The sequence below is a fragment of the Protopterus annectens genome, chromosome 9.part0 (genome assembly GCF_019279795.1).
Source record: "Protopterus annectens isolate FY-2018-M chromosome 9.part0, PAN1.0, whole genome shotgun sequence".
Lineage (NCBI taxonomy): Eukaryota > Metazoa > Chordata > Ceratodontiformes > Protopteridae > Protopterus > Protopterus annectens.
The window spans coordinates 588,310,956-588,323,509 of NC_056743.1; the positions used below are offsets into that span (position 1 = coordinate 588,310,956).

Consider the following 12,554-nt stretch of genomic DNA (forward strand, 5'->3'; position numbering starts at 1 on the left):
TTCTGGCCGACTGAGGGTAGCCTGCCAGCAGGATAACCCAAGAGTAATGACTGCAACAGTGAATACACTCTAACATCTACATTTATGGTAGGTACAAAACTGTACTTTAGGCCTTTTATGGGTTCCTGTGATCGCTTGCCTAGTATTGTTCCTATGTGCCTACTCTCTCACATTTTTTCTTCTTTTTGATGGTCATGCTGAAAGATAATTTTGTATTAAATGGGGAGCAAGAAAATACACTGGGGCAAGGCTCATGTTCAGTTTTAGCTAGATGGGATTGCAAGGAAAAAAGTGGTAGAAATGTCTTGTGAACATGTTCATACAGCAATAACCCCCAGGCGTGGGTAATGCTGGATTTACCCATGATTGGTGTGGTTTGGTCACGAGGGCGAAGCCCAAGTGGCCAAACAAAGACAACCGTAGGTAAATCCAGCATTGCCCACACCCAGAAGTGAGTTATTGCTATTATACAATGACATTATTTAAGAAAAAAAATAATTACTTTTCTTAAATAATGGCATTGTATAATGCCTCCTTGCTGCCCTTCCGCAGCTGTTTGGTATTCTGCGGCAGTTCTGATGCACTGCGCATGCTTACGCAGTACATCAGAGCTGTGGGCAAAAGCAACGGAGAAAGCAAGATCTCCGTTGCTTTTTACAAACTGTCTCGCTATGTTAAAGGAGTTTAACATAGCGAGACAGCTTTAAAAAAAGCAACGGAGAATCTCCGTTGCTTTTTTAACGCTATCTCGCTATGTTAAACCCATTTAACATAGCGAGACACCTTTATAAAAAGCAACGGAGATAGGAAGATCTCCGTTACTTTTTTTAAAGCTGTCTCGCTATGTTAAACTCATTTAACATAGCGAGACAGGTTGTAAAAAGCAACGGAGATCTTGCGTTCTCCGTTAAAGAGTTATATTAATGGAAAAAGTCAGTTTTTCCATTACTATAACTCTGATTTACAATGTGCGTGCTGACCAATCAGCGTGCACGTTTTAGAATATTAATGGGGGGTTCGTTGTATAATAGGTAATTAACTATGTATGACCATTGAGGAGGTATCTGTTCCAGTTTCCCAACTAACAAAGAGCACTGTCTGATTAATTGACTTCCTCAGAATTCTACTTTAGGGAAATGAAGGCTGAGGGAATCAAACCCTAGACAACAGGAAGCAGCTCATTAACAGCAGTTAGCATTAATTCTGTGTGCTAACATGCCCTTTTTATGTAATATATGATGTTTAAGAACCTAGTGGAGAAATATTTACCATTTCTGTAGCAGAGCTTTATTGTGTAAGTGTTCTTGAATGTTAGTATAATCTTAGTAAATTCCTTAACATTTTTCAGAGAAACTTCCACTTCATCAGAGTAGTGGTACAACTTAAAAAATGTGCTGTAGCTTCATAAATATTCCTTTTTCTCTTGAGTACCTTTAGTGATAAGTAAATATTTTTGCATTGTTATTAAAAAAAAAAAAATAGAGACCATTCTCATTATTTTGACATAAGCTGAAATAATAAATGCTTTCATCATAGTAATTTTTTATCTTTTTTCCCCTTGTTTAGTGGGTGTTCCTTAAGCTAGTTCCTTCTTGGAGTGGGTGCATAAAACGTCTTTTGTCAGATGCTGATGACTGGTTTTCCAAACGTAGGAAAGGTAAAAAAAAAAAAAGGTGCTTTTGAGTATTGTACATATGAAGTCTAATTAAATTAATTGACTACACTTTTAAAAAAGCCATTTATCTGTTTTAAGTTGCTTTGTGTATTTAACTCAAGTTCTCATTTTCATTCTTTTTTTTTCTGTTCTGTTCTGTGTTTTTTTGTTGAATGTCATTCAGTTTATTGGCTGTAGACCTCAATATAGAATCAGGGTCAGAGTGGTTGCCCAGTATTTTGGTGTAGTTTTCTTAGATGAAGTAGTCCTTGTTAGTGAACCATCATGACAGTAAATGTCGTTGTATAGGAAGTGAAAGTAATAGTGAGGAGGGTTTAATCTGATTTGTATATTGTACAGAAGAACAATGTATCCTGACAAGGCAGCACTGCATTAAGGTGGAATTCTAAAAGACCTGAGTTCATATTGGTATCTAGTATGTTCACAGGAGGTTCTGTTGCATCCAGCTTGCATTGGGATGAAGTTCTGACCGCAGCCCCAATGACCCAAGTTTGATTAGCAAGTCTGGGTACTGGAGAATTCCATGCCCAATGCATGGTTGTGACCTGAAGTTGTTTGCTAGTGAAGACAGCAAGAAAGGGTAAAACATTTAGTACTTGGCTTGCTAAGCAGTGTAAGGCATTGTAGCTGAATGTCCTGCTTATATCTTTAGAAGAACATGGGCCCCACTAGACCAACATTACAGACTGCCACAGTTGGGGTGATCAACAAAAACTCCTAACACTCTTTGCCCTCTTCTGTTGTCTCCAGTTGTTGCCTGATTATAGGGCACTGATAATTGGACTAATGAATATGAGCCTTTGATTGTCATTGGGGGATGGGAAAGAGGTTGAACTGCTGACTGAAGATATCAGGAGTCAGTTACCCTAGGGAGTCTTCCATTTATTCCAGGTTGTACTGTGAAAGCATTAGAGACACAAGAAACTAGATCAAGCAAGCTAGGGATAGAGGTAGATGTTAGTGAAGGTATTCAAATATGTCACCTAATGAAAAAAGTTTGGATGATAGCATGAGAGTATGATAAACTTTGCTAAAAGGGGTAGAAGAAATCAACATAATTGCATAACAGCTCCTTTGACCACACCTGACCTTTATTTGAACTATTCACTTGTCAACGTTTTGGCTAGAAAGTGTATGTACTTGCGTGTGTGTGTATGTGTGTGTGTAGGAGCGCGTGCACACATTTGTATATGTAATCAAACATCTGGTAGGTAGCCGCACCTGGTCTGCTTGGTAGTTATATTTTTGAAGGAGGAGTCTTTTCACCAGGTCTATTCCCCCGGTTTGATTCACAGGCTAAGGAGAGAAAACTCCATTTGGTCTTTCTTCACCATTTAGACTTGTGGGTTAGTTAGCCCACGGTTTAACACATGTAAAATGTCTTGATGTTTGCTATGAGCTGTAGAGTTTTTAGTTGATTTTTAGAATAGAAGTTGTTGTTAAAAAAGGGACAATTAGTAGGATATATAAAATAATGCATGATAACTATAATCAATGAGAGGAGGTCAGAATCAACTGGGAGGAGAGACTAGAAAAGCAATTTACTGAGGAATAAGGGTAGGACATCTATGTAGCTTCCAAGTATGCAACAAAGTCCAGAAAGTTTAAGATCTTGGCTTGGAAATGTTTGCATAGGTATTTTTCTATCCCACACAGACTTCAAAGAAGATGTTCATCGTGCATACAGCTGCAGTCATTACAGATAGGTTATCCTGCCATCAGGTGGGTCCTCGGTCGGCTGAATTCCAAAGTCTAGGTCCGGCGTCGGTTGTCGTCGCTTCTTCCCTGACGTCAGTGCAGCAGGGGTATAAAAGAGGCAGCCAACGCCATTTTCCCCAGTCTTTCCTGCCGTGCGGTGCCCGAAGCAGAAGCAATTCGCAAGTGCCGGTCGGCCAGCTCCTGAGATTTACGAAAGTATTTCAGCTGAAGTCTTCTTGAAAGCCAAGTACCCCGTTGGGGAAACTTTTCTTGCCTCAGACCGATGTCAGACAAAGTTAATAATTGCATTTCATGTGGGAAGCAAATACCGCATAAGGATTTCCACTCTTTCTGTATACCTTGCTTAGGCCCAGACCACAACGTCTCGGCCTGCCGTTTTTGTGCTAGATTCAACAAGCGCACTATTAAGCGTCGGGCGGAGTTCGCCCTTCACTTTTTTGGCAAAAAATGTAATTATATTATGTTGTCGGATACTCCGACTCCAGTTTTGAGCAAAAAACGCAAAGACAAGGACCGACATACGAGGTCTGCACCATCTACTGAAACCACGCTAAGGCCGACTACCGGTTCTCCGGTACTCAGCAAGGCGCCTACGCAGCCCCTGAGTACCGATGACACTACATTACCGGTGTATTCAGTACCCGAGGTCGCAGGCTCCTCGGCCCCCATTCCTACTACAGATACCGACGCCACGCCTGGCGGGGAAACTCAGAATTTAGACAGGCCTGCCATTTCTCAAGGGGTCTTCAGGCCTTCCTCCTTCTCTATTAAAGCCTTCACTAAATCTAAAGCAGCCATGAAAACCAAAAAACAGGTTCCTCAGACCCCCTCTCAAGGCACCATGCCTAAAAAGCAGATGCTTAAAATGGCTGAGGATTTGATTACTCTTATCAGGGGTTCTCAACCCCCCTCTGACAAAATGCCCAGATTAGAGGAAGACTACCCTTCCTCAGATCAAGCTTCTATTACCTCAGAGAACTATCTGAGGACCAGGATTATGCCTATTCTCCATTCGAAGACTCTGATGCAGAGGAGTCTATTCCCTCGGTCTCCCCCCCCCTTGAGGACTTCTCTTTTGGTGAAACCCTGCATACATTGAGGGAACACTTTCACTGGGAAGGCCAAGATTACTCAGATTCCAAGAAAAGGCTCAGGGAATTTCTTCTGCTCCCCCAGCATAGGCCCCTGGCTATCCCTCCTGTTTTAGATATATTGGATGATGTGTACACAGAAGCCAGCCTTAATCCAGATTCTTTGCCTCCAGCTCCTGTTAAACCAGACAGGTATTACCGGGTCCCTGATTCTTACTAGTTCCTATATAAAAGCCATACTGCTGACCCAGAAACAATTTCACAGGGTCCCAAGGGAATTAAGGCCTCTACTGCTAAAAACCCATTACCTTCAGAGAGAGATTCCAGTGCTTTAGAAAGGTGGGGGAAAAAGGTGTACACCTCGGCCACTTTAACCACGAGGGCATTAAACTGTCAGTTCCATATGTTAAAGTATCAACAGTTTTTGATATCTCAGCTGAAAAGCAAGATGACACAACCAGAACAACCAGATTTAAAAGAGTTGCAGGATTTGTTACATGGTGCAGAGCAAGTGGCTAAACATACCTTGCAGTGTGGTTTTGATGCTTTGGAGGCCTCATGTAGAGCTGCTGTTACGGGGTCTGTTATACGTAGGCATGCTTGGCTCAAAGAGCAAACCTTACCAGATCATGTCAAAGCTAAATTATTAGGTGCACCTCTTCAAAAAGATGTATTGTTTGGTGTTAAAGCTGAGGAGGTACTAAAGAAAATGGAGGAAAAAGCGAAATCAATGCAAACAGTGAAAGATTTCCTGCAGGTACAACCTTCACGTTTCAGCAGAAACTGGCCTTCAAAAAATTGGTCCTTTCCAGCCACGGACAGACCTCAAAGGGGCAGATACAGATGCCCAAGGGGTAAAGGGCAACCTCAAGGATCTTTCAGAGCCAGACAGTGACAAGCACCAACCCCAAGAGGTGGAGAAGATAGATCACAGTCTTTTAGAAAACAGACACAATAACTTCCCCCTACACCTGCCAAGCAAAGCTTTAATGGCAGCACCTTTGGGCGGAAAACTGACATTATTCTCAGAACATTGGCATATTGTTACAAAAGACAAATGGATTCTGGACATTATAGACAGGGGCTACAGGTTCCACTTTCACACCCTTCCAAAAATGAGAGGCATGCCAAACCTGCCACAAAATCAAAGGGCAGAGGCACAAAAACAAATTTCAGCTCTCATGGACATGAAAGCAATTCAAGAGGTACCTGCAAAAGAACAAGGTCAAGGGTTTTATTCCAGACTATTCCTGGTACCAAGGAAAGACAAAGATTGGAGACCTATCTTAGACCTATCCATCCTAAACACATATCTACAGGTGCCAAAATTCAAGATGCTCACATTACAGCAGCTTCTTCCCATGCTGGGCAAGGAGTCTTGGCTGGTAACATTGGACCTCAAGGAGGCATACCTGCATGTCCCTATCAGACAAGATTGCAAAAGATACCTCAGATTTCTTGCAGGTTCAACCCATTACCAATTCTCTGCATTGCCCTTTGGCTTATCTACTGCGCCCAGAGTGTTTACGAAATGCCTGGCATCAGTAATCGCCTTCTGCAGTCTACAAGGAATACAAATCTACCCATATCTGGACGACTGCCTGATCCAAGCGGACAGCAAGGAATACTACTGCAGCACCTGGCATTTGTAATAAAACTGTTGAACTTCCTGGGATACACAGTCAACAAAAAGAAATAAAAACTAATACCCTCTCAACAAATAATTTTCCTGGGTGCCAGCTTGAATACAACCACCCAGATGGCCTACCTCACACCAGACAAACAAGGGCAACGGTCTCAATACTTCAGAAAAATGGCAACTTTTACCAGGCTAACTGCAAGGAAAGTCCTGCAGGCTCTGGGATTCATGGCATCTTGCATCCTACTAATCCCATGTGCAAAGCTGCATATGAGGAAACTTCAATGGTACCTAAAAAACTTATGGTCTCAACACAGCCACAGCTTGGAAGCAATTATACCACTTATTCCATGCCTTCAAAAGGAATTTTTGTGGTGGGCTCAAGCTTGCCAAAGAAACGCAGGTCTTCCTTTCTGTGTACCTCAAGCAACTCAAATCATCACAACAGATGCCTCAGACTACGCCTGGGGAGCACATATGACAGATCAATGCATTCAGGGAAAATGGACCCGAAAAGAGAAGCACCTTCACATCAACCAAAAGGAAATGCTAGCCGTGCAAAATGCTATTATGACCTTCAAAGACCTACTGCATCCAGGCCAGCTATTGATAAGGACAGACAACACCACGGTGATGTGGTACATAAACAAACAGGGGGGAACTCATTCATATCCCCTGTGCAGGCAAGCCATGACCCTATGGAACACAGCACTGGAATTGCAAATACAACTACAGGCACAATTCCTGCCAGGGAAGGAAAACACACTGGCAGACAACCTAAGCAGAAATATGACAGATCCACACGAATGGAAGTTGCATCCTCAAGTTTTCACAAAGATAACTCAGGCATGGGGACAGCCAGACATAGATCTCTTTGCTACCCACAGAAATTGCCAGTTGAAAAAATTTTGTTCAAGGACCTATCATCCACAGGCCTGGAAAGTGGACGCACTTTCCTTCAATTGGGCAACATTGACAGTCTATGCCTTCCCGCCTCTTTCTCTGCTGCCCAAAGTTCTATTAAAAGCCAGAGCAGAGAGGCCGAAAATGATTCTCATTGCTCCAGACTGGCCAAGGCAACACTGGTATCCGCTCCTGAAGAGCCTGACACATTCCCCACCATGGATCCTACCTCTATAGTCCCTCTTCTGTTGTCCCAGCACAACTACAAAACCCTTCACAGCCATCTCAAAACCCTAAATCTAGCTGCATGGAGAATTCCTTGATTTCCCAACAGATTCTCCTCTCCAAGGAGGTGCAGGATGTCATCTTGGAGGCCGGAAGACCTTCTACTAGAAAAGCCTACTCCGCCAAATGGAAACGATTTTGTGCCTGGAATCAAGAAAAGGGACAGAATCCTTGGGTAATAAATATACCTCAAATTTTACAGTACCTAGCTGAGATGTTAAACAATGGACTTTCCTTCTCCTCCATCAAGATCCACGCTTCAGCCATTTCTGCACAATACAACACAGATCCTCCTTTATTCTCTCATCTTCTCTTAAGGCAGTTCCTCAGAGGGGTAAAGAATATAAAACCCCCAAGGAAACCTCCAGTCCCTGCTTGGGACCTCAACTTCGTATTGGAAAAGCTGACCCTTCCTCCCTTCGAGCCAGCTTCTTCAACAGAGCTACAATACTTGTCATGGAAAACAGCCTTTCTTCTGGCTATCACCTCAGCACGCAGGGTTTCGGAGCTACTGGCCCTCATGGCTGTGCAACCATTCATCATTTTCCATCAGGACAGAGTTTCCTTACGAACCAACCCTACCTTTATGCCAAAGGTAGTATCCAGTGTAGCTTTGAATCAGACTATCCACTTACCTACCTTTTATCCTAATCCACAAAACAAAGGGGAAAGACTACTACATTCCTTGGACATTCACAGACAACTTAATTATTTGGACAGGACAAAGCCATTCAGGAAATCTGAGCAACTCTTTGTGTCCTATGCTGCAGGTGCTCAAGGAAAGGCTATATCCAAACAGAGAATTTCAAAATGGATAGCCCACTGCATACGCTTTTGTTACTCATTTCATGGAAAAACTGTGCCTGCATGCATCAGATCCCACTCCACCAGAGCCACAGCTACCTCTGCAGCCTTCCTCAGGGGGGTCCCTACCAAGGACATTTTGAAAGCAGCCACCTGGAATTCAGTGCACACTTTCTCCAAGCACTATCACCTCCCACTATACTCAAAATCTAGAGCGGGCTTTGCCACAGCAGTCCTACAGGGCATCCTAGCCCCTCCTAGTTCCACTTAGTGCCTACCACCCTTACTTAGCTTTGGGATTCTACCCATCTGTAATGACTGCAGCTGTATGCACGATGAACATAGTACAGTTTTGTACCTACCATAAATGCAGATGTTCGAGTGCTCATACAGCTGCAGTCCAGGTTTCCCTCCCTCCATCCCCTCTTAGGACAGGCCTTATGACAAACACCTTTTCATATAACCTTTTTGGGGTATTCTTTTATGGTGTATTTGCTTGCAACTACTGTTTTTGATTTATCAACATTGCATCTTTGCATAACATTATGTTTGCCTTCCTTCTGGGGGCACCTGACATCTGGGGCAAGAAAAACTGAAGAAAATGGTGTCGGCTGCCTCTTTTATACCCCTGCCACACTGACGTCAGGGAAGAAGCGACGACAACCGACACCGGACCTAGACTTTGGAACTCGGCCGACCGAGGACCCGCCTGACGGCAGGATAACCCATCTGTAATGACTGCAGCTGTATGAGCACTTGAACATCTACATTTATGGTAGGTACAAAATTGTAGATGTTAAGTTGTCTATCTCGCCTTCATTCTTGCTGGATGGGTTCGGAGCCGACCTCGGCTCCGACTCGGCCACTCTAAAAGCTCGAGAGTTGGTTCCACCGGCTCGAGGCTCCCCTTATATCCCACAATGCTAGGCGTGAGTTACCTCAGATCTCGTTTGCCTCTACAGCGATCAAGGTGTGTTTTCTACCGGCTCCAGGTTAGTGAAAGTTAGACTAGTTTAAATTCTTTAGACTTAGGCTAGCTTAGTGTATTTTTCTTTCCCTTTAGTGTAGTGGACTTATTATCCCTTATTATCCCAGCCCCCTTTTTTTCTAAAGAACTTATAGTTCTTTCCCTAAGGCCTTCGGGCCCTTCCTTCCCTATCCTTAGGGTGTGTATGTGTTTAATTAGGGAGTTTTATTTAACTTACCTTTAGTTTAAATAATTCCCTTTGAACCCTATCAGTGTAATATGTGTGTGTGTGTTTTCTGTGTGTGATTACACTTCGGTTCCTTGAATATGTCCAAGGATACAAAGGTCTCAGGCTTCAAGAAGTGTGACTCGTGCTGTCAGAAAATGTCTCTGACAGACGGTCACACTTCTTGTGTGTATTGCCTGGGACCTTTACACCTGCAGGACTCTTGTGCTGTATGCCATGGCTTCAGCCCTAGAGTCCTGCAGGAGAGAAAAAATAAACTCATTTTGAGGGGTTTAATTAAGCCTGAAGGTTCCCTTTCTGTGTCATCGGGTAAACCTTCTAAGGCTTCTAAGACCTCGGCTCCAGCTTCAGAGTCGAGGCCTAAGGCTTCGAAGCCTACTGCTTCATCGTCTCCGGCTGGAGCCGATGAGTCTTTGACTGCAGTATCCATGGTTTCCTCGGCTCCGGCCGGAGCCGAGGCATTAGAGATTCCTGGGTCGGCTCCGATCAAACCATCGGAGCCGACATCTAGAAAGAGATCGAGGTCACCGTCCCTTGGCTCCGTTCATTCGGCTCCAGCGTCTCCCCTGCTGTCTGAACGGAACCATAGATCTCACTCCTCCAGGTCATCGAGGCTCTCGGATCACGACCTCCAGAGGGTAGTGAGTAGACTTTTGAAGTCCGAGGCACTGGCCCAAATGCTCCAGAGTCCGACTCATCAGTCGATGCCTCAACTTGTTCCAATAAATATTCCTCCTCCGACTCCCTTGAGCTCGGAGCCGGGGCGTCTCGGGACCGAGACTGTGGTAGCGTCGGAGCCGATACATTTGTCTTCGGCTCCGTCGTCGGCTCCGATTTCTTCTTTTGAAGAATCTCGGCGCCGGGCTTCCCTCGTCGGCTCCGAGGGGGTGGGTGGCATCGGGCCCTTGTCCGGCCCCCCTCCCTCTCGGTGCTTCGGCGCTGGTGAGTTCGGCTCTGACATCAGCCTCGGAGCCATCTCTGTCGGTGCCGAGGGAGGTTCTCAGCTTCTCGGAGCGGGGACCTCTGGCTCTGCCTGACAGGGGTGCATTCGAGGTCATGCGGAGTGTGTTGGAACCTTGTTCGACTCCACAGTCGGCTCCGTCCGCCCCTCCCACTTCGGTGCCTTTGGTTATGTCGACTCACTCCCTCATCACAGACCGCAGAGAGCAAGCTCCTCAAGAATCCCCTGTGGGGATCTCATCCTCTTCCGAGGCCTCTCCTGAATTGGCAGGGAGCCCCTAGGAAGAGAAAGTGTAAGAGGAAGCACATAGACTCACCTGAGTCTGTCACCTCTGACACAGATTTAGAGGATTCGAGGGTTCCCACGTTCCCCTTCTGAAGATGTCTCTTCGCAGACATTCTAGAGATCCTGAAACAGAGGGAAATTGGCCAGCCCTTAACCCTTCGGAGGATGAATCTGTGTATCTTGAGGCGTTTGGCTCTCACCCTTCCACCTCCTGGGTGTCCCCTTTGATCCCCTCATGCAGGTGGTTGCAAAGAAGGCCTGGGCGGCTCCTGATTCAGTGGACCCTACCCCCAGGAGACCCTCCAAATTTATAACAGCACCAACTGACAAGCAATTTCTCACAAAAGGTGTTTCTGTGGATGCTATGGTGGTAGCTGCTGCCACCAAGAAGGAACTAGCTGATCCTTCAGTGCCTGTTCATCCCCTAACAAAGAATCTAGGTCTATGGACAGGCGGAAGCGGATGTTCTCGTCAGCGACCTTTGCAATGCGTTAAGCTGAACTACCTATGCCATTTTACTCGTCTTCAAAGAGACTTGATCAAAGCGAGTGACATGTTGAAGGATCCTACGGCTGCAGGTTTTCAAGACAAGATGAACACTCAGCTGGCTACCCTGAACTCCATAGCTAACTCCTCCATGCGCCTCCTTTCTTATGCGGCTGATGGAGCGAGCAGGGCCGCAGGGACAGGTGTGGCCTTACGCAGGCATGCCTGGATGCGGCTATGCAACTTTGCGGACCCCTTTAAAACGTCTTTCACTAATTCCCCGTTTGATGGATCATCTCTCTTTGGTCCTCAAGTGAAAGAAACCTAGACTAGGTGCGAGACAGATGGCAAGACTCTTTCTGCTGTCGGAGTCCGTTTTTCTACTCCTTCTAGGCCTTACCCCAAAGGCCAGAAAAGTGTGAAAATGTGGTTCCGCAAACAATCTCAAGGGACTTCGCCTGACGCACAAAGTCGGTTCCCCACCAGAGGCAGAGGGGGGAACAACAATGGTAGACGATAAGCCCTAGAGGCAGGGGGGGTCCGCAGAACCAGGGCAATCGGGAAGTCTTCTCTGATAAGCCCTTTCAGCATCCCTGAGGTGTTGCCCGACTGCCCACCTTCGGAGGCAGTCGGGGGAAGATTGTCACTGTACCCAGAAGCCTGGCTATCCCTGACTCAAGACAAATGGGTACAGTCCATCATTTCCGAAGGCTATTCCATTCCCTTCGTTCACATTCCAAACCAATCAAAAAAATCCCTTCCAGATGTTCCACCCGCTCAAAGGGATCTTGCAGCTTTGGAAATTTCAAAGCTGCTTGCAAAAAGAGCAATTCAGCCAGTTCCAGCAGACCAGCAAGAATCCGGAATCTACTCCAGGTTCTTTTTAGTTCCAAAGAAAACAGGGGACTGGAGACCAATTTTGGATCTCAGTATCTTGAACAAGTCAGTCAAGAAAACAAGATTTCGGATGGTTACGCTGCAGTCCATCCTTCCCCTTTTGGGAAAGGGAAACTGGATGTGCTCTATACACCTTCAGGATGCGTACTATCACATAAAAATGAACAGACGCTCCAGAAGATTCCTCCGCTTCAGGCTGGGAACCGGTCATTTTCAATTCAGGGCCCTGCCCTTTGGTCTCACCACTGCCCCCCGGGTGTTTACCAAATGCATGGCAGTGGTAGCTTCTCACCTGAGACGTCAAGGATTCCAGGTGTTTCCATATTTGGACGACTGGCTCCTCACAGCTCCCACCAAGCATCTTCACCTAATGGCCAGGGACTACACCTTTCGCATTTGTCAAAAGTTAGGCATTTCAATAAATTGCGAAAAGTCTGATGTTAAGTTGTCTATCTCGCCTTCATTCTTGCTGGATGGGTTCGGAGCCGACCTCGGCTCCGACTCGGCCACTCTAAAAGCTCGAGAGTTGGTTCCACCGGCTCGAGGCTCCCCTTATATCCCACAATGCTAGGCGAGAGTTACCTCAGATCTTGTT

The 12,554-nt window shown here is 45.5% G+C and overlaps 1 protein-coding gene across 1 annotated transcript in view; it reads left to right on the top strand.

Annotated features, from left to right (window-relative positions):
• Positions 1-12,554, top strand: part of GMCL1 (germ cell-less 1, spermatogenesis associated) — a 1,627,466-nt gene that overhangs the window by 608,497 nt on the left and 1,006,415 nt on the right. Inside the window, exon 9 of the mRNA XM_044083130.1 lies at positions 1,567-1,657. Coding sequence (XP_043939065.1) covers positions 1,567-1,657 — 91 coding nt within the window. The remainder of the gene's footprint in view (positions 1-1,566; positions 1,658-12,554) is intronic.